The sequence below is a fragment of the Anguilla rostrata genome, chromosome 7, assembly GCF_018555375.3.
Source record: "Anguilla rostrata isolate EN2019 chromosome 7, ASM1855537v3, whole genome shotgun sequence".
Lineage (NCBI taxonomy): Eukaryota > Metazoa > Chordata > Actinopteri > Anguilliformes > Anguillidae > Anguilla > Anguilla rostrata.
In genome coordinates this window covers 20,170,882-20,197,133 of record NC_057939.1, presented here as the reverse complement: position 1 = coordinate 20,197,133, position 26,252 = coordinate 20,170,882, and the positions used below count along the sequence as shown (strand labels likewise).

General features: G+C 41.3%; 1 protein-coding gene across 1 annotated transcript in view; it reads right to left on the bottom strand.

Annotated features, from left to right (window-relative positions):
- The window catches only part of LOC135259322 (serine/threonine-protein kinase 32B-like), a 53,392-nt gene extending 27,576 nt beyond the window's left edge, over positions 1-25,816 (bottom strand). Inside the window, exons 1-4 of the mRNA XM_064343557.1 lie at positions 25,154-25,816; positions 17,309-17,364; positions 11,305-11,456; positions 2,419-2,592 (exon numbers count right to left, since the gene is read on the bottom strand). Of these exons, the coding sequence (XP_064199627.1) occupies positions 2,419-2,592; positions 11,305-11,456; positions 17,309-17,364; positions 25,154-25,205 (434 nt within the window). The 5' untranslated portion in view covers positions 25,206-25,816. The remainder of the gene's footprint in view (positions 1-2,418; positions 2,593-11,304; positions 11,457-17,308; positions 17,365-25,153) is intronic.
- Positions 25,817-26,252: the final 436 nt, after the last annotated feature.

Genomic DNA, 26,252 nt, shown 5'->3' with positions numbered 1-26,252 from the left:
CTTTTTTGAAGTTAGGAGCTCACATCTACTTTTTTTCAAGTTGTCCTTGGCTCCCTGATAGTTCCATTTGACTCTATGCTAATTGAATTTAAATGAGCACTTTTTTAGAATAGGCCACAGTTAAAAATATGGAATAAAATATTGGTGTGGGCCCAGTCATTCTGTGACAGCCCAGAGGAAAAAGAGGACCCAGAGGACCTATGGCTAAACAGAAAGGATTTCAGTGTTAAATCCGGTCTCATTCAGTAAATTCTGCACTGATAAGAGTATATTTAATGTATATCTTCTGATAAAGATGTGGACAGTCTTTGTCCTGGGAGCTGTATAAGCTCTCAAACTGGCTTGGTCCACCCAGGTTAGTGGTGCCTGTGAATACTGCTGTGATTGTCCAGAAGACTATGAAAGGATCATACATACAACCACTTATCAGTCAATGGAATTGGCACTTGACAGACCATGGAAGACACTCGGGACCAGATGGTGATACACTTCTGCACTTTGACCCCCAACAAACAGTGACCAGACCACAAATACAGTTTTTCACTCACAAAAGAAACAAAGGACAGAGCACTGTGGCTACTGACCACACCCCGAGCCATTTTTCTTTACACCAGAAACAGCTGTCAATGCAGTATGGCACAGGTTTGCACTGCCGGCACAGGTTAGCATTGCAGACACAGATTATCACTGCAGGAACAGGTTAGCACTGCAGAAACAGCATTCAGCGGAGTGTGACTGCAACCCAGACACGGACTAGCAGCTAAAAAAACAACGGAGAGATTGTCATCGTCCATCAACCCATCCTTTTAAAGACAATAAACAAAAACATATGTGACACTGCTGTTGTTCTGACAGATTGTGTCAGATGGAAATTAAAAAAAAACTATTTTGTACTGTCTGGGCTCTAATTAACAAGACATTGCAGTCCATGCCATCTGAGATTGTATTTTTTAGATAGTAATTTAATGTGTCAGTTCCCCCTGAAAGGCACGCACAGGGTGAATATCAATTTCTGTTTCTACTTTTAATCACATCTGAATCTCTTCTGATGTGAAAAGTAGTTTCTGATGATGAAGTACCCAGACTGTAGATAATGTCCGTCAATGTTTTTTTGTGTGTGCTCCTTTTCCTCCAATGGTACTGAAACTTGTCTTCAATTTGTGGACAAACAATTGAGGCCAAGTGATAGTACTTTGCACTGAAATATAAATTTGACCATACTGCGCCTAGATATCCATGTCAGACTCACAGGTCATAAAAAATTCTAATCTTGTTTGATTTCACAGGCTCAGTGTTTTCTCCCATGTTACACATTTTAAGTAAATTGGTATGTGGTGTGTGCACTACACAACTTTGCCATATAATTATAAACTATAAGCAGACCATTAATAAGCAGCTTGTTAACCATCAAAAGACATTTATAAACAATTAATTAGGAAGAGCTGTGATCACATATTAATCATGAACAGCAGGTCTTGCATTTGCATTTATTCATGTTAATGTGAAATAAATTAATACACTGATTTAAGTTTACTAATTATAAAAAAATCATATTTGATTATTTATAGTTTATAAGCAGTACCTTAAACTGTTAGCCAATGTATTATGCAAAAGTCCCTTTTGATATCCATGACGATCAATGAGTATATTATATGGTAATCATTAATATTCTAGCAGTGAACACATTAATATCAAAATAGAGATTAAATATGGGTAGAATCATAGTGTCAGTCACAGATGTTGTATCAAAAACTGGGACAACCCCCTACAACTAAAAGCTGCAGGAAAAAAATATTTATGAACTGAATTCACCACTAAATAAATAAAACTGGATTTTTTCCCCCATTACATAAAAAATATACCCTGAGCACAGATGACTGGTTAATGTGCTGGTGTCACACTGCTTTCTGTGTGAAACAAAAAAATCAGTTTTCCCATGGTTGCACATCTTTGTTTAATCCTACATTACATCCAGAATATCAGCCTTGGATGAATTTGATTCAGTTTTTTTTTTTTTTGCGGCTAAACCGTTTTTATCCCGATATTGTAATCTGCCTTTCAATGTTATGCATTAAGCAAACTGTGCTTCGTTCAGGATACTGCTTTCATTATGGCTTCTGTCACACTCATTCTGTACCATTCCTATCTGAAATGATATGAAATTCAGAAACCATACTGAAGCCAGGGTGGCTCTGGGTATTGGAGTTCATCCTGAGTTAGGGATTTTATCAATGATAAATTTTGACATGTAGGTTGGAGCATGAAGGTCTTTTTAAGAGCCTTTACTGCATTCATTTATCTTATACTGAGCTCCAAGTAGAAGACATTACTTTAAGAATCTGCTCATGTGCGTGGAGCCTGGGGAAATAAAAACACCCAACCCACAAGGCTAAAGAAGTGGCTCTCTCAGATACTCACCTGTGGATGATATGACAACACTGCAGGTAGTACAAGGCCAGAGCTAATTCACAGATGTAGAGTTTCACAGTCTCCTCCTTAAAATGTACATTCTGTTGTAGGTGGTATCGCAGGTCCCCCCCAAGAAGAAGGTCCACCACCATGAACATGTCCTCCTCGTCTTGGAAAGAGTACCTGGGTGGGGTTTGAGAGGGACAAAGATGGGTAGAGATTAGTTTTTAAATACACTGTGAGGGAGGGGAAATAATTGAGCAGGGAGGAAGAAAACAAGAATGAGAGAAATGGAGAGAGAGAACATTCTCTTTTTCTCCCAAAACAGATGCAAATGTAATGCAGTGCTTTGCTGACTGTGGGGAAAGAGAAAAGAGGAAGGGTAGAGGGTGCGTACTCACACACTGAAAACAACTGAAAGAGGGTATACTGGCAGAATTGTACAGTACAAAACAATATAATATACAGGTAGTGAATAACAAAATAAAAACACAGAAGTGTTCCAACAGTGAAGGGTCCTGGTAATTTTATAAAAGGGAACTTTATTTCATAGTATATGGTTTACACATCAATATCTTCAGCATTCATACATAATCTTTTTTTATCATAAACTATGCATTTGCACATTATCATTTATATTGAAAGTCCTCCTGAAGAAAAACACCTCCTCACCCCCACTCCCCCACGCCCTTCAGAGCACAACTTTTACTATTTCTTATGGTTCCTTATTTATTTATGCTTGAGGTACATACATACATACATACATGCGTACATACATACAGCCTTCAGCCACTCTCTGTGCATCCCATCTCTCCTTATAGACCAAATTCTTAATATTGTGCATTAGTCATAATTTGGCTTTAAGCCTGATACATTAGATATGAGACCTTCAATGAGACCTTGCAATAATGAATGTTGTGGGCTAAGTAGGAAGCTTGTACAGTACTATCAGTATGCATTGAGACCTTTGTATTTAAACCTTGAATTTCGTTTCATATTCAAATTTAATCTTATCTTTATTGAAAGTATTTTGATTGTCAAAATAAGTAAGTATGGTGATAGAAGGCAGCCTTGTTTTACACCCCTTGATAGTGTAACACTGGCAATGTGGTTGCCCACACCCTTTTGAGTGACTTTACATTGGTGTTTACTTTTCTCTGTTCACTACCTGTATTATGCAAAATTGACTTCATTCACTCTCACTCTCTCTCTCTCACTCACTTTCTCTCTCTCTCACACGCACACTCTCTCTCTCAATGTAATTAATCAGATGAAACAGAAGCAAGGTGATGAACAACCTGGCACGTGCCAATTTACTGGTGACACAGTGCATTCCACAAATCAAAGCATTTGAGATTGATTCACAGGTTTACATTAATCTGTGTGGTGCTTTAGAGGTCATAATCGTGGATTAATGTATATCCCTGGCAACCAGTTCAAATAAGGTTTTTTTCCCGACCAAGGACAATCTCGCTATTGTGTTCAATTTTCTATGTCCGCTGAGTACATTTATGTATTTCACATGTGAGTATGTGTTCAGAGTGAACTTGAGGAAATGCATAATGCAGAAGTACCCCCATGGATAATTAAAACTACTGTGCCTTTTTAGAGTAAAGCAAAAAAGCTGTTTGACTGTATGGTGGTTGATCAGCTGTATTCTATCAAGTGACAGACACTTCAGTCAATGAGGTTAGGCTCAGTATTTGGATAGGAGATCTTCTGGGAGACCTTGGCTGCTGCTGCTAGCAATAGTCTTGTTGAGCCGCAAAGCAACCTTATTTATGGACCAGGTAAAATCCAATGGCAGCAGTGCAGCTGTCAGTATACTTACCTGTAGGAGGTGCCTTCTTTTCACAAGAGATTAAAGTGAGCTGTTGGTGACTCACAGTCATTAAGGATCCCACGGCTTGGAAAAATAGAGGTGTTAACAAAGGTGTCCTGCCTTTTTAGTCCAGCTTTCTCTATGTGGCACCTCATTTCCCCCACAGTTAATTGGCTTTGTGGTCCCCGGTGTGCCATAATGGTAAGTAGCAGGTGCCTCTGAGAAGTGCACTGTAGGAAGTAACAGGGAAGCGCGGTCATGATGATCACTCACTCTGAACAGAGAAGCTGCAGACCACTGACCAGACCAAACTAGCTACGGTTCTATTTCATTACATGCTGTTTCATCCTACAGTCTGACATTTCTACAAGCAACTAGTGTCTGGCCACTGTAGAGATGATAAGATGGTAACTCCAATCCATTGCTTGACAGACACCAAACTGAAAATGCTGTTTTTTGTTTGATGTGAGGAGCACTCTGTCTGCCTGCCACATTCGTCTGTCTGCCTGGAACAAATCACTGGATCTTAAATGAAAATTGGAAATGATGTATGCTAAAAAAAAAATCTCAATCATGAGATTATTTCAGAAGGATATGCAAATATTAATTGGCAATGACTTTGCAAAATGGAGTGGAGTTAACCTCAGGACCCCGTGCCGTTTGATAATGTCAGCTGTGGCTGGCGATGCTATTATGAAATGTCAGAGGGCCTCGAGGAGATCAAAAGGTCAAAGGGTCAGAGATTATTAACCTGCTGGGGGGTGGGGGGGGGGATGTCATACATTGCTGGAAGGTGATAAGCTGCCCCCCGATGACTTCTCTTCTGTTCAAAAGCCGTTGTCACTATTTAATTCCCAGAATCCTTCAACCAGACGATGCACAAATCCAAAGCAAATCTGACTTAAATCCAAAGCCAACTGGGTGTAGCGGAGTTCGGAGGGCCACGCCCCGGAACAGGCAGACTGAGGGATGCGCTGTTTGCAGTGAAAGCTGGACAAACTGCAGGCCAAGAGCAAGGCCGTGACAGTACCTTTGCTGTCTCCACCCTGCAGCCGTTTATGGCATCTAAAGAAATAAAACCGATATGGTTCAGTTAAGCTTTCAGGATGTTAAACCTGCACATGCTGCTGCCTCTGATTTCATAAGTCGCCCAAAAGTACTGAATGTAGATGCCATCGATGTGGGGGCGGGGGAAGGGGGGGTGGTTAGAAAAACTGCATCACAGAATAAACACTATGTCTGACACTTTATCACAATCCCGTATTCTCATTTAGTTTGATGATAAAAGGCTAAGCATTTTATTTACATGTTTATGTTCATGAAAATATTTAAATTCATCCTCAGTGGAGTGTCAGGAATGTGCAGCTATGTTAACAGGCATTTGTGCTGCATTAATCAGGAGAGATGATGTTTTAAAACACCAATAATGTATGCGCCTTTGTGAAGAAATATAGTCAAAACAACAAAGGATACAAATGCGAACACTGACGGGACTATTTGGAACATTAGAATGAATGATGATGAGAGAAGACCATTCAACCCCTCTGTGATTTCAATTTATTTAATTTTTTTAATGCATTTACACAAAATATGTTGATATATGAAAATTGTATTTATTTATTAGTTTTACTTCACATATTACTGTAAGAAATGGAAGCTGAAGGAATGTTACAGATTAATATACATAAGACTTTTTTAAATATAATTTTTATGTCATACATTTTATATCTCAGCAATTACTCTTCATAAACTATAAAAGATCAGCTCACTGGCCATGGACATTTTTATTCTTGCACAAACCAACATTCATACCATTCTTGTCATAAAGTACAAATGGAAATCGTGGAGGTCAAATCTAACCTTTAAATCCAAGCCTTTCAAAAGTGATTTGTATTAAAGTCTTCCATATTTCTGTATCTGAATAAGATGTATGGATAAGACGAATAATGAAATCCAATATACTGTCAATATGCCTATTGATTGTGTTTAGGAGCATTATAAAAGGATTACAGTTGCATGTCGATTTCTTTTAGTAATATGGTACTGGGAGTACTAATTCAGAGTCAATTATTCATGCCTCCCTCAAAATCAGGCACAGTAAGAGAAAAATGAGTTTAAAAACAAAATTAAATGTAAATCATTGCAAATGATGCGGTCATCGAGAAGAAATATGGTGAAATTCAGAGGTGTTTACTTGTCGTCGATAATTTTATTTTATGTTCCATTTTGTTATCCACACCCAGTGCTCTCTCTGGTTCCACGTCAATGTGATTATATATAAATATAATTTTATATGCATCCGTTTGTCAGGGTTATGAAAAATAATGTGAGATAACGAAGAGACATCTTTAGATGAAAATGTAGGGAGGATGTCTGCTGGTGCCCAGCTGGTCTGATCTAAATTGGGATGCGGAGTGACGTGGAGCAGGTGCTCAGAAGTTTGGCACATTAAAGAGAGTGGGGGGGGGGATCCTCCTGAGGTCAGCGATTTAAGTTCTGTTCACAAGTGGGAGGGAAACAGCTCTCAACAAAGCACAAGCGAGTGAGTCCACAGAGGGTAAAAGAGCAGACTGAGATGAGGCATACACGCACACACACACACACACAAACACACACACACACACACACCTCTGACCAATCATTGGTCGCAGAGGAGAATGGAAGAGGCCGCCACTTGACATCTGAGTAGTGAGTATCGACATGCTTCCATTTTACTCCACCCAGGTGTGATTCCAACTTGTGGCAATTTTTCATTCTATCCAGAAGTGATTCTAATCTGCCACAGTTTTACTCCCCCCTGAAGAAACTGCAAACTGTGGCAGCTGGATCCTGCCCTGACACGATGGGAGCTAGAGGCTATGTGCCCACGGCTGCACCCAGAATTCATTGACGCCCCAGAAAGCACACCCCTACACCCAGGGAAGGCTATCAGACGACCTCTGGTCTATGCCACAGCATGGGGGAGCGATGGAGGGAGAAAGAGACGGATACAGGGAAATGGAGGGAATGAAGGACACTGCAAATAATGGATATATCCACTGAAATACGTGCCTCGAATGATAGATTCGTTTTTGCGAATCCGTAATTGTTTGATTATTGTCATATAAATAAAGCTTAATAAGCGAGGAAAATCCAATTACTCAAATGGGTCATTTTAGCTAATTAAACATACCGTAGGTTAAATGGGATGAATGTGACATCTTAATAGATGTATAGCACAGGATGAGCCAAATAGAGTTCAGAATATTCATATTCAAATGAGCTTTTTTGGCACATTAACCACTGTGTATTGTATTTCCAAAGTAAATTACACATTTGATAATGGGAAAGATGGATACAGAAAAAATAAACAGTGGAAAAAACCATAATAAGGAATACATCAATAACATTAATTTATTGCTGACTTTAATTATAATAAAATAACAAATTTATGTATGATGGATGTTACTTATTTTCTGGTTGTTTTGTGCAGATGGTGGAGCAGTAGTGTGTCAGGGGTGCTTGATTTTTGGTGCAGTCATAATTCTAGAGCACTTCTTTAATACTCTCCTTCCATTTTATCCCTAGTTTGGCACGCCCAATCAGAGGTACACAAACTCAGGCTCTAACTAACCTAAACCTTTGATAACTACAAGGCAGTTACTTGAATTGATAGGTAATAGAGATTGTGTTCTAAGCATTTCAGTTTTAGTTTCTTAGTTTTTACCAGTGGTAATTGCCCAATTGTGTGCTATATTTACCTGGTAAACACATATTCCTTAGGGGACTGTCAAAAACTGCTACCAAATTGTGCATATATATGCATGTACTCATCACTGAAACCTGTGCTATTCATTTGTAAAAGTGCAGACAAACCGGTGCTGTTATCGCATTGCAATGTGTAAGTCAGACTTGCACAAAATCAAGGGAAGACACTCCAATTAAATATTAGAGGAGAAAGAGAGAGTAACCTTGAATTTACAGTGGTGAATGTTTATTGACAATATGACAAGTGCAATCCTTTTCAGAGCTAATACGTGCACATACACTGAAGACAATATGAATCAGAAGAGGATGAGTAGGAAAATGCCCCTAGTGTAGATCATTTTGTTTTCATGTGTCTTTAAAGTGAACACTGTATAAAAGCTGCATCTTTTTGTCAGACCAAATTCATTTGAACTTGACCTTAGGCTTGTTACACTGTAATGTCAGTATAGAAATTAATTAATTAATTAGTCAAACCACATCAGATTACAGTGCTGCATCACATCAACAGTTAAGCGGCTTGAATAGACTTTTAGTGGTTTCAGCATGCGCTGCTCCCAGAGACTGATTGTTCATTTCACCAGGGGAGTAAAAGACAGATTTCCTCAGGATTAGAGCCTTTTCCCAAAGTTTTATATGTAGCGCGTCACCTAGGAAAAGAACCTTCAGCCTTAGAGCTCTTTAGACTGCCAGTCGAACCGTATCTGAATAGATTATCCAAATTTCCATTCACCTGTTGGGATTACTGTCACATGTTGCTTGGCACCCCTTCTCTAAATATTTAGGGGAAAACTATATGGCAAAAAAATGTAAAAAATCAAATCAAGCCCCAATTCAGTTACTGTGACATGGGGAAAAAGTGACATGTTTCTAGTATATACTAACATGTGCCGCAATACCCAGGAGAACGAAACTATGGCAACATCCTCGCTCAGGCGTATCCTACACTAACACGAGTACACGTTAACTGGGGAAGCGGGGGGGAGGTTGATGTGTGCTCTCCCTCTCTCTCTCTCTCTCTCTCAAATGACAGCTTGTGTGACGTGAAAAGGCTGCTAAAAATAGCACCTGTGATCTGCCATGTCACGTGCAGATGCCTTCTGTAAACACGTGAGTGATCCTCCGATTGTATGCTTTTTGTATTGCACAAATGCACAAGTGCGACATCTCTGTTACACCTGTTTACAAAGACCAGAGGTAAAGCCATGGACTCTCGGTAGCAGCAGAGAGAAGCCTGCTTTTATTACATTTTAGACCTCCCACCCTAACAGTCTTTAAATGATTTATAGATCTGTCAGTCTGATTAGCTGTGCCCACCGCTGGCCCATCCAGATGACATGAAGATCAGTGCATCTGTACAGGGCTGCTCTGAACCCACGCCCACGAACAAGCAGATAATGTCATCGCCTGTCAGCATCAATGAATCTGAGACGCGGAGTACCGTAGCGACCCCTCTCCACCCACCCCTGACTGAAATATGAGACCCAGGTGTGGACCCCAGCTAATGCGTCTTGCATTTCCCAGTGCTGCCCCCTAGTGGTTGATCCAACTGCAGGCCCTCCTGCTCTCTGAGCTCTCAGAGTTCCGGAAAAATCAGCAGGAACACAGGAAGTGCAGTCTCGGCTCCACTATGCAGTCCATTAGCCAGGCAATCTGGGGGAAAAGCCAATAGCCTGCTTCCACTTTCTACACTGCGTTTTGCTGACTCAGCCAGGGAACCCCTTCTTGCCCTATTTCAAAGTTCAAAGGGATTTAACTGGGCCTGTCTACCGTCTGATTTACCCAAATGCCATCGAGATGCCCGGAGGACTGCTGAGCTCCTGACACTGTTCGCCTTTTACTCAGTGAAATATACCCAGCCCTCTGACCCAAGTTATTTTGCAGTGCGTTTCAAGTAGGAGTTGGATGAATCAACCCAACGGACACCTATAACACTCATCCCGTCATTGCTGCGACTTAGCATGGATAACTCTTAATAAGAAAGTAATCTGCTAGGATAATCTTGGAGAGTAAGACGTCTGTGCGTAAGCCCTTTAACAGAGGCAAGAGGGGTCATTATCAATTAGAGCCTTCACAAAAATGAAAACAGACTGCTGTCGCATTCACAGGCACAGTACCAGATGTCTGGGCTGCCATTGTTATTCTCGTTCAATCCCCCTGGAAAAAGCAAGAGGATTCTGAAAGCAGTAGACAGATTTCTAAAGGTTGTGCTCATTCATCTGGACCGTCTGTCTTCAAAACAGCGACTCTAATCAAGGAGAAAACAAAAACACCGCACAGGAGAACAGGATGCCATCGGGCAGAGTGCACCGCACAGAGTCACCGTTATTACTCTGAGAGAAAAAAAAATCTGTTCCGGCAGGAAGGCGAATCGCAGTGTAATTCCTGTCTGGGCTGATTTGAAAAAACAAGCAGTTTTTTTCAGCAGGGAAACTTAAGACTGTGATAAAACCGTGGAAACGGTTAGAGGTTAGTTCCAATCGCTTTCGCACCTTTACCACACTGCCAGCTCCCTAGAGGCTGGAGCAAATGCTACTACATAATCACATGCAAATCTGTGTATGTGCATGTGTGTGAATGGGCTTGTGTTTACTCTTGTACAAGTGTGTTTTACCTACTTTTGTCTGCCTGTTTATGTGTGAATATGTGAATGCGTTTGTGTGTGTGATCGAGCAATTTCATGTTTGAGCATGTGCTTTACATTTACATTTACATTCAGGCATTTAGCAAATTCTCTTATCCTGAGAGACTTACATAAGTATGTGCCTACAGGTTTAGGGAATAAACTGTGATGTTAAGTTATCAGGGTCCATATGATTGTGTGCATTTGTGCATGTGTATGTATGAATGCGTGTTTTTGCATGAACGTATGTGTGTGCACGTATGAATGTGTGTTTGTACGAGTGTATGGTAATGTGTGCTTAGGTATATGCGTGTTTGTGCACTAGTAATGTGTGTGTTGGTATCTATATGTATGTACATATGTCTGTGTGTGTGTCTGTGTGTATGAATGTGTGTTTGTATGCATGTGTTTGTGCATGTATGACTGTGTGTGTTAGTACAAGTGAATGTTTGTGAATTCATGAAAGTATATTTTTGCATACGTCACGATTTGTGTTTATATGAGTGCATGACTGTACGTGTATGAATGTGTGTTTACGTGTATGTGTGTGTTTATGTATGGTGTGTATGTGCCTCTTGTATGTCCAGAATCTCATGAAATTGCACTTCGAGTGGACGTACAGAGTGCACATATGGTCATCGGCCATTACAAGCCAGTCAGGCGGTGTAATGGACAGTCATGTGCTGTAACGCACGGTCACACTCACCAGAGGTTGACCAGGAAGGGGTGCTCGAGGCCCTGCATGACCTGCAGCTCCCTGAAGACGTTCCGGACCTCGTCCCTCTCGATGCACTTCTGCTTGTTCATGTACTTCATGGCGTACATCTTCTTGGTGTCTCTCTTCTGCACGATGCAGACCTGGGGATGTGGGTGGAGCCAATACGCAAGCCAATCAGAACACAAGCCCTCTTCCAGAGTGATTGGCATGGCACACGGCACATTGAATGCTGCAGTTTATTTGTAAAGCTGAATATTTGCCTCAGGTTGCAAACCTTACTTAAGGCTGTAACCTGCATGATTCTTTAAATGGTGTGTGTGTTCTTTTCATTAAATGGAGTTAAACATAGGCAGTTTGTAATAACTGAATCACAGCAAACACAGTAAGTGAGACTGCCAGTATTTATACATACACTGAAGCGGTGATGGGGAGGCAACTGTTTCAATAAAGTGTGTGTGTGTTTGTGTGTGTGTGTGTGTGTCTGTGTGTGTGTGTGTGAGTGTGCACGCATTCAAATGATTGGCAGCTCACTCTCTGACTGTCACAATGACTATCATAAAATTCAGTGTGGCACAATAATGTACTGGAAAACATGGTTCTAGTGTTTATTACCACTGCACTTTTGAGGTAGCTTTCTACAAGAGGCATCTGTGCACATCTCTGCCTAGTGGTGTATATTTCTCCAAATTCAAATGGGTTCTGATTCTACAGATAAATCTACAGTAGCTGTGTACTTCCCCCTCCTCCCAATACCCCTGAAAAGAAAGACATCCTCTCATCAGCCATGCACTAAAAATATAACATGCCTTTTTCTCCAGGTCCAAACTCAACGTAATCTGAAGAACATATCAGAGCGAGAGACTGAGAGGGAGAGAGATTCACAATGAATCCTCGCAAATGGACACAATGGCAATTCCCTTTTGATGAATAAACACACCTGCACGAATAAACAAGGAAAAGACAGATGATTCATTCTTATCAACGTTTTATGGAAAAAATATGAAAAAAAAAAAAAAACCTTTCGGAGGCGCAGTCAATCATTGGTTATCTCCGTAGCCGGGACCGAGTCTTATTCCAGGGAAATTAATTTGCCATGCAAGTCAGTCTGCTCGCATCTGCCACGGACGAAAGCGCAGTGAAGCAATCATGTAGACGGTGCACAGTAAGGACAACACTGCGCTATTTTTAAATTCATTTCTAAGGAGTCGAGAAAAAAAAGCTGACTGAATGGAATGCAAAAACGATAGCCGAAGGACGAGGCACTGAGCCCGTCCAGGCCGTCAGGACCAACTGCTTTATTCATGACTGCCTGCGTGAATCAGAAGCACATTCAAAATCCAAACAGTGGTTTCTGTAAAATGGTAAAACGTGTAAATATGAAATTAATTTGTCTAATATTCATCTTTTTATCTCAAATCCAAATGCCTTAAGTATATAGCAAAAACGACAAATATCACTCTCTTTTTCTATTCCCACACTTCAAAACGGCACTGTGTGTGTGTGTGTGTGTGTGTGTGTATGCGTGTTTGTATGTGTGCGTGCGTGTGTGTGTGTGCGGGCGTGTGTGTGCGCGCATGTCCGTGTAAACAGCACATCCGCTCATTTGATGATGCTAACTGAATTTTGCTCCTGCTAAATATGAGGCTTAGTGGAAGCATTTTAGGGCAAATCTTGAGTGTCAGTGAAACATTTTCAATCAATAATCCAAGCCCATGGCTTCCTGTCAGTTTTCTTGCCAGCAGACCTGTGACCCAATAGGAAATCATGGCTTTGCCAATTTGACACACCCACAAAGAGCACTGCTGCCAAAAAATTGCTAAAACTGGCAAATTATTTCAAGTGGGCCTGCTCATTCATGAGAAAAATGTTAATAATGTTGTGAAAAGTTGCAGTTATGGATGCACCCCAGGGCTCACCAATTTTTGATTAGATTCTTTTTCAATTCATGGTTTTTAAACATTAAAATTGAATTGCCAATGCGAATAAGAAATAGTTTCACACAAAACTACAGTTCTGGGCCACAGTCATTCTTTCCAGTGTAATTAAATTAATCATTGCAACATTAATATTCCGCTGTGCTGGAAATTCACCATATGCACAGCATACCAAATGTATATTTATTAATAATTATATTCTTTTCTATTAAAAAAAAATATATATAATTGGCAATGCAAAATGTATGCTTGAAAAACTGGACCTTTTAAGGATTAGCTGGTCTACTGCTTCCGTTTATTGATCTGCCGACTAGGACCAGGGCCAATCACTTCAATTGATCTGAATCATTAATCAGTCCTTGGTTTGAATGGTTTGAATGTTTAATCAATCATTGTTTTGAATCATTAATCAGGCGGTGGTTTGAATGGCTGATGAGGCAATTAGCTGAAATAGTAAAACTGCAGTTGAATGATCTGTTGATCCCAGCTATTGATACTGGGGCCGAGGGTGATTTGAAGCCTCTAATGTACACAGGGCAGAAGTTCTTTCCTGAGTTTAGGACATCGGCTGCAATCTTTGCAGCACCATCTTGTCCAGCAGGATATTGCATGTATTGTGCTCTGGGTGTTTCCATCTTCAGACAGTAAAAATATATATGTTTATGTTTTTTAGGTGATTTTATTCCTTAAAGCACCAAATTCTGATTTTTCTAGCAGTCTGGTCCCTGATGTCATGCTAAATTTATCTCAAGGATAAGTGTTCCCAATCAAACCTACAATCCCTCCTGAATATGGAATGTCCAATTTGTGAACTATGCACAAGCATGCTCATATATTCCCGGCTGCCAGCTCGGAGAGTGAAGACAACTCACGGTTCTCCTCAGAAACACATGGTGCTAACCAGTTTCTTTTTACACTGTGTGCACTGCACACACGTAGAGTAGGGGCGGAGGAGACCCAATCATACGCGTGCACAGAGAGCAGGCCACGGGCGCCGGGATGGCCAACAGGGGTCCCTGCCTACTGAATCCCTCTCATATATGCAAAGCCCATTGTGCACCGCCCCTGGAGGACGGCTGGCCATTGTTGGCAGAGACATGGGTCAGATTTGATCTGAGACTGCGGTGCCGCAAGTAGTGCTTTTACCAAGTGACTCAGCAGCCCAGCATGGTCACATTCAACCCAGACTGCGGAGCTGCATGGGGAACAAGGTCCTGAGCTGGGCATTCCTAGGAGCCCTGCCAGGGGGGCAACGTTTAATGCCTTTATCATGAGTGCCCCGCTCATGACCCCATTACACCCCGAAACAGACAATGACTGAAAGCGTAGGTGGTCATTAGCCACAGTTCCCCCAGCTTAGAGTCTAGACAATGATTGTGGGGCTACGGGGCCCGTTCCTGGTTTAGACGTAGGCAGCGTTTCATCCGCCCACCCCTGTTCCCCAGCTGATATAGCGTTTGACAGCTTATCTCTGAAAACACAAAGAAGAAAGAAAATCTCGGGTCTTCCTCTCTCTCCTGCCTCAAGCGAAGAGCGGAGCCTTGCGCACACATGACATTTAAAAGACACAGCCCCGCAAAAAGGCTATACCCGCCGTGAAATATTTTACATCTTTGTACCGTTTCATTTAGGAAGGGCAAAGGGGGCAACGGAAGAACGGACTGCAGGCCTTCCGAAGAACTCGCCTTAGACTGCGCACTTCCAACCAGCCAAAAGTGGCAAATCGTCAGTGCGTCGAGACGAGAATTAGCGTATTAATTACACTGATGCGTCGCGCTCAGATCATGCAGCTTAGGAGGAGAACCACAGCGGCTCATGAAATTTACACAACATGAGTGGGTTGGGTGACAAAAATAGCAATTTCCTCCAAGGCTATAATTAAAAACCAGGCATGTCATTATCTATTGCAGGCAGGACAATGATTCCCGCTGCATGCTAGGAATATATAAATAAGTTAGTTTATAAATAAAAAATCAACGGAAATTCACACAAACAGTAATTAGCCATTGCGGGATCCAAGCTGGAATGTGCACTCAGGTATTTGTGCATTCAGGTATTTCTAAATATGGAAAAATTAAGCATCTATGTGGGTGACTGATGGGCCCGTTTCTGAATGAGGCAGGAGGGGGCAATGCTGAGGATGGGGTCCAGCTTACAGCTGCTTTTAAGGTGTGGGACTAGGACACAGAGTCATGAGAAGGAGAGTCTAATTCTGAGGACAGTCAGCACAGTGCAGCTCATTTTCTGATTTTCTGTATGGTCAGAGTGTGTATATGTGTGTGTGTGTGCGTGTGTGTGTGTGTGCGGGAGTGTGTGTGTGTGTGTGTGTGTGTGTGTGGGGTGTGTGTGTGTGTGTGTGTGTGTGTGTGTGAGTGTGTGTGTGTGTGTGTGTGTGTGGTGTGTGTGTGTGTGTGTGTGTGTGTGCGGAGTGTGTGTTCGTGTGTGTGTGTGTGTGTGCGGGAGTGTGTGTGTGTGTGTGTGTGTGTGTGTGCGCGCGCAGTGTGTGTGTGTGTGGGGTGTGTGTGTGTGTGTGCGCGCACGTGTGTGTGTGTGCGTGTGTGCATGCGTGCGTGTGTGTGTGTGTGTGTGTGTGTGTGTGGGAGTGTGTGTGTGTGTGTGTGTGTGTGTGCGGGAGTGTGAGCAGGAGTGAGTGCGGGTGGGTGGGCTGTCATGCTTATCGCTTCATTTTTCTTACTCCAACTTCTGCCCTCAATTAAGATGGAAAAACTGAAAAAAAAACTTGCACATTCAAATCATTTACTCCTGACAACAATTCACCAAAGCTGCACATGCTCTTTCAACACAAATATATTATACTGCTCAGCAAAATTCCAAATGTCAAATCAACTCTAACGTTGTTTACTCTACTCTAACAGAGTACAATAGGGACTATATGTACTCTATTCGAATTTTAAGTACTTGATCAGAATTGATTTTACACTGAACATTTTGCTGTGCAGTACATTTTTCCAAACCCATGCCGATAATGAACGGATTGGATTGACTAAGTCTGATCCACACAAAAACCAGGATACACACTGGCCTTCCTGAGTTTGCTACACACTTTCCCAAGCTGCAACAATTCACTCGTGCTCCTCCAATCCCAGAATACAGCCCCCCTGATGGTACCTCTCCTCCCCTCCCCCTGGCAGCTCATAACAGATACCGGCTTTCGTTTACTCCATGCAGGTGCATGGTGCTGCCACATGTCCAGTGACTAGGGCAATATTCCATCCAGAAAATGTGTGTGTGCATGCGTGCACTTGTGCGTGCTCGCGCGTGTGTCATTTCAGAAGGGGTTCTTACACGTTCTTATTTATGAGTAAATTAATAAAGGTTACTCTTCACTCCACAGTAGTGACCTGTACCATATTTGAATGTTAAAAAAGGGGGTGTGTCACCAGCACTGCTAGGGAGCCGCTCTTCAAGCTTTGATTGGCTGAGGGAAACAGGTGACCGGTGGTTTGCTAAAGCATTGGCTGCTTTGACAGATTCCTCTGTCTCTTTGTGTCAGGTACTGTGTCCATCACATGGGGAGAGAGGGCTTTGATAGGGCAGGCCAATGATGAGACATGGAACATTTGCTATTTTCTGCAATTAGTCTTGACATTTCCAAGAAATGTCAACAGAGATTGTCATCATACAGAAGGTACACTGCTGAGTGATTTCAAAGGCTTACAATCACAAACATCAATGTGTTTTTACACAAATAGATTTTTATGGATTTTGCAGCACACAATATAATACAAAAAACAACCCATCTTTCTATCTCTGTTGAATCAATCCTGACAATATGCAGTCCAATACCCTTTTTTAACCACAAAATACCCTAAGCTATTTATGATTCCTATATATAACTTCTAATGTTCCAAAGTAACAAGTGAGTGAGTGTTTGAGTGTGTGTGTGCATGTGTGTGTGTGTTTATGTGTATGTATGTGTGTGCGTGCGTGCGTGCGTGTGTGCGTGCGTGTGTGCGTGCGTGCATGCATGCGTGTGTGTGTGTCCGCATGTGTATACATTTCTGACTAATGAAGGAGAGGGAATCGTCACTACTTACCTTCCCAAAACTTCCCTTCCCAATGGCTCTGAGGATCTGAAAGTGGTCAAAGTTAACTGCAAAAAAAATAGAGAACGCTTGATTAAGTCACAGGCATCCTGATTAATTATTAGTTTGTAATAACTCAGAACTTGTAATAAACTGCAACCTGCAAAACATGTGCTCCTCAAAATAATTTCATCGAGGAGCACTGAGACGTGTAAAATGTGTTTATGTATGTGACATGCTGAGACATGTAGCATGTATGCTCATGTCGAGCCACAGCCATAAAGAGGATTACAGGGTGATGACACATCAAAGATCAGGAAGGTCAAGCTACATCAATAAGCATGCGGCAAAAAATGGGATACGCAAAAAGCTGTTGACATTCAGATTGTCCTTAAAATGCTGAAATTATGTTAACTGTTTTAAATTGTTTTTTGAGGGCAAGCAATATTGTTTCTCCCTGTTGGTCATACATGAAAAAAAATAGTAGTCTTTGTATGCCTATTTTCTGCACAAAGTGCCTTTAAGCACTATATGTGCTGGCTCACTTGTCAGGGGTTGAGCAAGAGCAGTGATTGCATGCGTTTACAATATTTCCTCATATTTATGTCATACAAACACAACATACAAACCACAAAATAGCAGAACAGGAAGCTAAAGAGCCAAACATGGGTAGGCGGCTCATTAACCAAAGCTTGGGATCCGGAGTAAATCACACCTGAATGCTCTGAATGTCCCAGGCCAAATACTCAAGGCTTTCAGTAGAATTAAAAATAAGCTGGGGGTGAAACTATATGCAAATTGTACAGTCTCTTCCTGTGTTGCCGAATCGTTACCAAGGGGACTTCAGAAGCTCCACCCCCTGCCTTTCTCCCGGATGCCTTGGAACCCGCAGCCCTTGATATTCGGCGGCAGAAAAGGCCGTGGGCTGCTTGTCCCCGCCGCGCTTCCGGGGGGGAGTTCTGATTAATTTATGAAGGAGGAACTCTCTTCTCGGAGGCGTTTCGCCGGGGTTAGCGATCTAAACATCCTGGATTTAATAAACGAGCTAAATGCCAGCGCTGGCCTCTCCCTGACCCTGTCTAATATTTCTCCACCCTGCGAGATTCCAGAGGTTCCCATTAGACCATGCGTGAGAACGGCAGGCTTTCTCCTGAGCAGTATGTGAATAATATCTGTCAAATTGTCTCAGCGCATTCAGAAATAACATGAAAGTTAGGACAGCTGTTGAGTCGCTGCATTGCCACGTGAGCCCTGCTGTAGACCAATGGCCTTTAAAAAATGCAACAAACAAAAAACAGGACTGGGTACAAATTGTGGGCTCTGCTCTTCCTATATAAACCTTTCCAACATTGTGGGTGGAAGCAGTGGATTAGTATCTGAGGCATTCATTTTGCCCCGCTAAAAATATAACAAATAAAAGCTCTGGTGCAATAAAAAATTGTAATATTGTGCAAAGGGTTCAGTTTATCACTGTGACAAAAGCACAGATTTTTGAAAAAACACATCAGTGCTCTTCGCATATGTCCAAACAGGTCCAGCAAACAAAATTAATTGATAATTAAATTTTATTTGTATAGTACTTTTTACAGAGATGCTGATGCTGAAGACCCTTTGCAGAGTAAACAGAAAGGAAAATTGCATAAAAACCAGGGCTGAACCCCCAAAAATTGAGCTGTTGCAACCACGTCCTACCTGGGCTGCACATATACATGCAAAACACAGAGGCAATAGCAAATACATCACTGCTCAATAATAAATATATAATATTGTGACACCAGGAAGGGTGAGGCAGGAGAGAACGTTGCTCCTGTGTTTGTGGTGATGCTGTCCTTTCAGCACCTCCAGTATTTATGCTACCTGGGAGGCCTGCAGGACCATGGACAGCACCAGCCTCACTTACAGGCAGGGAGGCAGCTGCAGCTAATTACCAATCATGCAGCTGCTGTCTGTTGCCTAGTTAAGGGCCTATATAATGGTCTGGTTCATTGGTCTTAGAGAAGGACCTAGTTTGGTGATGTGACTGGTTGTGGAGGGTTTTTCTAGCCTCTGGGTTGGGTTTCTTTGTGTTTTATTAATACGTTTACAGATTTTTCATTGATACTAGTGAGTTTTGTTTTTGTACTTTATTTTATAAAAGATCCTTTTCTTTGAGTTTCAGAAGTGAATAAAAATGGCAAGCCAAGCATTTTCTTGTTGCCGTGCCTGTTTGCTACATGACACAGTGGCTACCCCCAGCAGTATCACAAATATAGCTAAAGGTTCAGTTAAGGAAAACTCCGGTCTAACTCCTCAGTCAATTCAAAAGGACTTGGAGCAATTAACTTATACACCCAAAAAATATTTTTGTCTCTGATGTTGTAACTGTTACTATCCTATGGAATGAAAGACCTTTGTGACAAACCTCTTGATACATTTGCCCTTTTTTGAATGGCGTAGTAGGCCTACTTACAAAGATGGATCACTATTGCTATACCAGTTGCTATTCATAAATCTCAATTTAAATGTGGTGTTCAGAAACTACAATTAATAAAAACCACTTATCAATTATAGTTTGTGATCCATTTTTATGGACATGAACACATCAGTCACAGTCATAGTCTCTCTGCCAGTCACTTATTACAATCTGTTTGCTTGAGACATTACAGAAAATTTGATTCTTGATCATTGAGTGTTGCATAAAAATGTAAGTAACCAGAACATAACTCACAATGTTACATCTGTGCATTCAGTCGCTCCAGGGTTCAGTTCTATGAAATGTGTATAAAGCACATATGTACTACCATATATGGAATGCGCCAAAACCTCTGGGACTACTGCATGAATAATATCTATATGTCATGCTGTCCCTGCTACCTAGTGCATGATGCACCCAGAGTATTTCTGCCCATGCAGATTAGAATCAATGCAGCCTTGCTAGGGGCTGACAAACCGGAACAATCTGGAAACTCACTGACAGTATGATGAAGTGCTTTCTGCTATTCACCAAGCACCATCTTCCCTATGTTTTTGTGATGTTTCATATGGACTGAAAAACACGCACATACCCAAAGAAGAGTCCTATGTTGTGAATCCAAGGGTTAAAAACTGGAAACAGAGGACCAGACTAAGAAGAATCTGATTAATAATCCTGTCTGACAATTATTATTCAGTAGAGTTTGTGGAGTTACATTTGAAAAGGACCTAAAAACAGGCACTAGTGACAAGCCCCATGAGTGCAGTTGTTGACCAGTCAGACCTAGAGAAATGCAGACTGATGTTTGCAAATTGTACCAGTGTCTTCTGCCATGACTAACATGGCTCTGATGTGACTTAAGTTTAGTTTTCTCACAGTGAACAACATGAAAAACCCACACAGACGTCCAGGCTTTCTCTTTCCGTTTGAAAGTGCGTATGATAGCAGTGAACAATACTCAGATTTCCAACAGAATCGCACAAGCCTTCTGACATTTCTCTGACTCTGCACAATCTTTCCCACAGTGATAGTGAATAATATCCATCGTGGCATTTTGTCAGGTTTTTAACAAGGTTCATGAGATTAAACTTCCTGCAGCACATCCACATCCTGCTAAAATGATAAAGCTAACTCACCCAGGACATCACTTACTGAATCCCTATCATGGCTGTGTCTTCTCCTAGCAACCGTTTCCACAAGCGAAAGGCGACTGTCTGCCTTTATGCAGGCATGAAGGAGCACCACTCTCCCCTGAAGCCAAACAGGCCGTCAGTCCCTCTCTCCTACAGCTTGAGAAAGGTACCCCTCAAAAAGGATTAATCTGTGTGTTTATCATTAAAATTTGATTCTTTTGTCGTATGATTTTGACTATAAGCAAGAACGTGGCAGTTTTAGTTGCGGAGCTCTGGCAGATTTATTTTCCGCTGGCTGAAACAGACCGATTATGTATGCACTGCTTAGAAATATTAAATATTCAAAAGACCGTGGGGAAAACCGTTTACGGCAACATCTTTTGTAACAAGGTGTCTGATCAGATTTATATGAAAGAAACATTACCCTTCCAAATGATCATGGTTTCTACCTTTACACCAGCTGTTTCTGATGGCTTATTCACAAAATAAAATCCAGTAGAAATAAATCATTTCCAGAAAAAATAAACTATTTTTGATTATAAAGTTTTTGAATTCTTATACTTTAAATTTGACTCTCTGCCCCGAAATGATTCCCATTCCAGAAAACACACACACAAACACACACACAGATACTGTATATATATATATATATATATATATATATATATATAAACTGCACAATACTACGCCTCGTTTAACTTCCTTCATATAATAAAGTATCTGTGCCTGTTCCCAGTGTTTGTAATATGGCACAAGAAGTCTGTCAGGGGGGCATTGTAATGAAGAGCCAGAATGTTCTCCTTAGCTTTGGATTAGTATTCACACATTATACCGAATAATATACAAATCTAACACCTCTCTCCCTCTCTCCCGACCCCCTCCCTCTCTCCATCTCCTCTGTCCGCTGAAGATTAGGGTGGCTCAAATGATTTCAAATGATTTAGTACAGGCAGAGACAAAGGAGAGACAATTAGTTCCATGAGGAAGGGGGCCTCCCATTAGCCATTTATTGGGAACACATTACTAAAGCATTACAAATATATAACGCCCTTGGTAGATGTATTAAAACATCTTTTGAGGATATCTGTTTCTATTGCACTGACATTGGAATTGATATAACTACATTAAAAATGAGCCGTTATCATGAAGCTTAGCTTTACGCAAAACCATACGCAGTGACCATGAGTATCGCTGTGTTTACTGCGTGTGACACATTACATTGCATTACATTTATTTAGCAGACGCTTTTATCCAAAGCGTCGTACAAAACGTACGTATGTACGACGTACAACACCTTTGATAGCTCTTAATGCATTTTGCAGCAAGGGTAGGGGATCATCTCAACCAACCAGCACGTGTGTAGTACCCAAATAGGTGATTTAAGACAGCCATTTCACGCATAAATGCCCCCCACACGTCAGCTGAGATCGAAAGGCAGAGGTTCCCTCAGCCAACTGCCTGGGGGTTGATGAGAGAACCAGATTTTGAATTTGGCCAGACCACCAAGAACCTCCAACATTTTGTAAAAAGTGCCATGGGATCTTACATACCCTACAGCCATATAGAATATGATCTTATCCAGAGCAATATATGATGTTGGAGAACATTGGTGAACACTGACATGAGCTGGTATAGGACAGAAATACAATGCTCTTTGACAAAAGACAGTGTGTAAGCAACACCGTAAAAGCACCAATGAAGGGTTATTATGCAAACCCAGAAATATGTCTGTACATCTGATTGAAAGGTTGGCATCAGTACCAACACATGGACATGATATCTTTTGTAATATTTATTTCTAGTTGGCCCAGACCAACGTCTGCCCTTTACTGGAGTATAAAAACCACACCCACCAGCAACCTGGCCTTCTCAGGAGGTCTACTACCAAAGTAATAACGTATAAAGCCTTCGATGCTCATATGTTGCAGTGCTGGTGTTCACTACACGTAGAGCAATTTAACAAAAGTCAAAGTCGGCTCTTAAAGCAGTAATTATACATTGGTCACAATGTGTACATGGGTATGTGAGCAGCTACCGCGTATGTTTTACTCTTAGTGACCGAAAAAACCAGGAAAGTAGTCACAGTTGTCAAAAGGTTCCGGTTAGAGTATTATTTTAAAACCCGAGTTAACAGCAATCGTACGTTTTAAAACGTATTTATGTTGCTATTGGCACATTTAAAGGATGAACATTAACAGACTTCAGATCAAATAAAGTCAATGGTTTAGTGGTGGTGGTACAGCGTGAGACTCAAAGGTGTGCGCCCCAACCTGTATTTCCTAATTTAGCCTGCTGCTGCTCCAAGCAGACAGTGGACAGTGTGAATAATTTATTCTTTTAAAACATGCTCTTCGATCTCAGTTGTGTGATGTGTCACGCTGTTACCGTACAAAACAGAACGCTCAGGGTGCATAAAATAACGAGGCGCTACGCAGGCAACGGTGAATATGGAGATAATAAAGAAACTATAATATATGATTACTGTTGCGTTGAATTAACACAACTTAAAATTATTGTGGTATTTCACTCTAGCCTACCGTAGTCACGTCATGGGCTCCTGAATAACATAAAACTCATTCGGACGCACCACCATTTAAGGTGTCCGATTTTAATCTGTTCTTACGTCTAAAACAAGTTGTACTGGTGACAGAACGCAGACAGAAGGCAGCGCAACTGAAGCGCGGTTGCATCCTTGGTATGCGCCACCCTGTGACCCGAGAGAGAGGTCTGAGTTCTCCCTGTCACACAGGAAAACATGCTGCGGTAGGAATTGACTGACCTGTTATTTCACTGATGAAAGACCCGTCTGGTATGCACGCGCGCTATCACAGTCTGGGCTACACAACCAAGGCGACCAGATGAGCGAGCCACGGAGCCCATCACAACTTAAATGTCAGTTGGTGAGATAAAGGGTGACAGGTCAGGGACAGACTTTATCAACACCTGCGAGCCTGTCCCTTTAAGCGGACTGCTAACGCTTGCTGACAGCACTCCAGAATACACACGCACGCACGCACGCGCGCGCACACACACACACTTCTGCATTTTTATGAATGTAATAATTTGGCAGACGACTTTGTAAGTAATCAAAGTTCTGTTTATTTCATTTTATGCGAGATGTAATGTCCATACTTTTCAATTATAAATAAAATGCCCATCTTATAACATGCATTTATGCATTCACATGAACTGCTCTATAAAACGGTTTGATATAAGCAAAACTTCGATCACCTCTTTTCCTGAACCACCTCGGCTTTGTGCTATAGCACAGTGAAAACTCTGCTTGCCAATCTCAGAACGTGCACTAATTGAATTAGGCTACTATATGTGTGTTTTTCTTTCTTTCTTTCTTTCTTTCTTTCTTTCTTTCTTTCTTTCTTTCTTTCTTTCTTTCTTTCTTTCTCTCTCTCTTTCTAAAACCACTGGTTTGGTATTAATTTAAATTTTGAGTTCTAACCCAAGTTGGAATTTAAATAAATAAATAAAGCAACTTTTTGTTCTTCAGGATATCTTCCTTAAATTTACTGGAGATTCAAATGTCGGGCTCCTGTACAGCTGTGATACTCATGGGGCGCCAACTCCGTCCCACCCATAGCGCCAGTTCACCGAGATCCTGTTGGCGGGCTTTGCCTGTGCGGAATTCGCTTGTGCCGCTTCTTTTTAAACCGCACCTTCGCCGTTTCGCCTATTGTTTTTACACACAATCAGTCTGCTATTTTGATAGTACATATTGCGATATAATGGTGAAAATGTTATTTTGGTGTTATATTTAGTAATTTTCTGTCAAGGAAAAAACAATCTGAAAAAATGGTACGGCTAAGCTGTCGCAGTAGCCTACCTTGTTCAGTATTGGCTTTGTGTATTTGGCATGTTGTGCCTAATGTTTTGCAGTTATTAAATTAATTATCTGTTCAATATATCAGATAATACATCTTCAGCCAATGGGCTTACGGATTTTTCCATTTGAAAACAAAAGCCATCAGCCTTTGTTTGTAGTCAAACACATTTAAAAAAGTGGATATGATGACAAAATAATGGTGCATGACTTGTGGAAGAGGATCGAAAGCAACCGTTTTATAATATGGTAAAAACTTTGCGCTTTTAACACATGTTGAAAATATGAAGTCTTCACACAAAGGTTCGCGTATCATCACAGAGCTTCGGATATTACATGAAGATTACGCACAACAAAGCGAACAGATATAGCCAGCTTCTGGGGCGCATGCAAAAGCATAGACGGAGACAAAAACAGTACATTGGACAGCTCCTTACCGTCTTCATTCTCATCAAACACAGGAGTTTTGTGGGAGTGATTTGCGCCCATATTCTGGAGCTTTTTCCACAGCCCACTGGGAATCTTCCGCTACTTCAGTCACGAGCATCCCACGAAACAAATATTTTATCTTTTGTTTTTCTGTGAGTAAAAGTTGTCCCTTTAATTTTTCAGTTTGTTTAAGTTGTCTGTTTTCACTGCTACATACGGAAGGAAGCCCACGCGTTTTCATCCATGGTTTCAAACTACAGCCTCTTCGATTAGCCAGAAACTAAGCGCAATTGAGGACAATCACTATCGCATCATCTCAAAAGATAGATTTAAAGGACAACCCAGCGCGTGTTTGGAATCAGCTCGTGTAAAGAGAAAGCTCCATCTATCCTTAAAATAAATGCATCCAGCGATTGACTAATTCAATTCAATTTTCGTACGGGGGATGCCGAGGTAGATTGCCCACGGGTTCTGATTCAGTGAAATAATTGAAAGACCTCTTTCTGTAAACCGTGATTCCACGGATAAAGGAAATCGCGGAAACCCTACTGGCTGGTTCTGAAAAAACGGCTTCTCTGTAGATTAACCCTATCATGGAGACCCTCTGGAAGAAAGATGAGCACTCACTGACGAACGATCGGCACGGTGCTTTCATTTGAGAGCGGAGAATGAATGCGATGAGCACGTGTGGCAATACGCCAATAAAGCGGCATCTGGGATGCTGTTCGCAATATTAGTTGAAGGACAGGCATCTCTGCAAGTTGTCATTTCAGCTTGAAACAATCATGGTGAAATACAACCAGGTATATTCAGCATAATAAAATAATATACGATAGCGTTTTCTTCGTGTAACTAAGGAAATAAATAGCCTACTTCAGCAGCAAATATCTGAGTGTATGCGTGCTTGTGTAATTTCCCACATACTTATAGCCTACATAAAACTAAACGTCCGACAATATGCATATCCCTGAGCGTTTCATTACAAAAATGAGAGTTTAGTAAGTTTAATTTTCCTCTGACAAAATCTTTAGGAAGTTAGGAACTACTTTCTTCCCCTGGACCTGGTGGCAAGTCGTCTGACCATTTACAGAGCTTAGTATTTAGAGC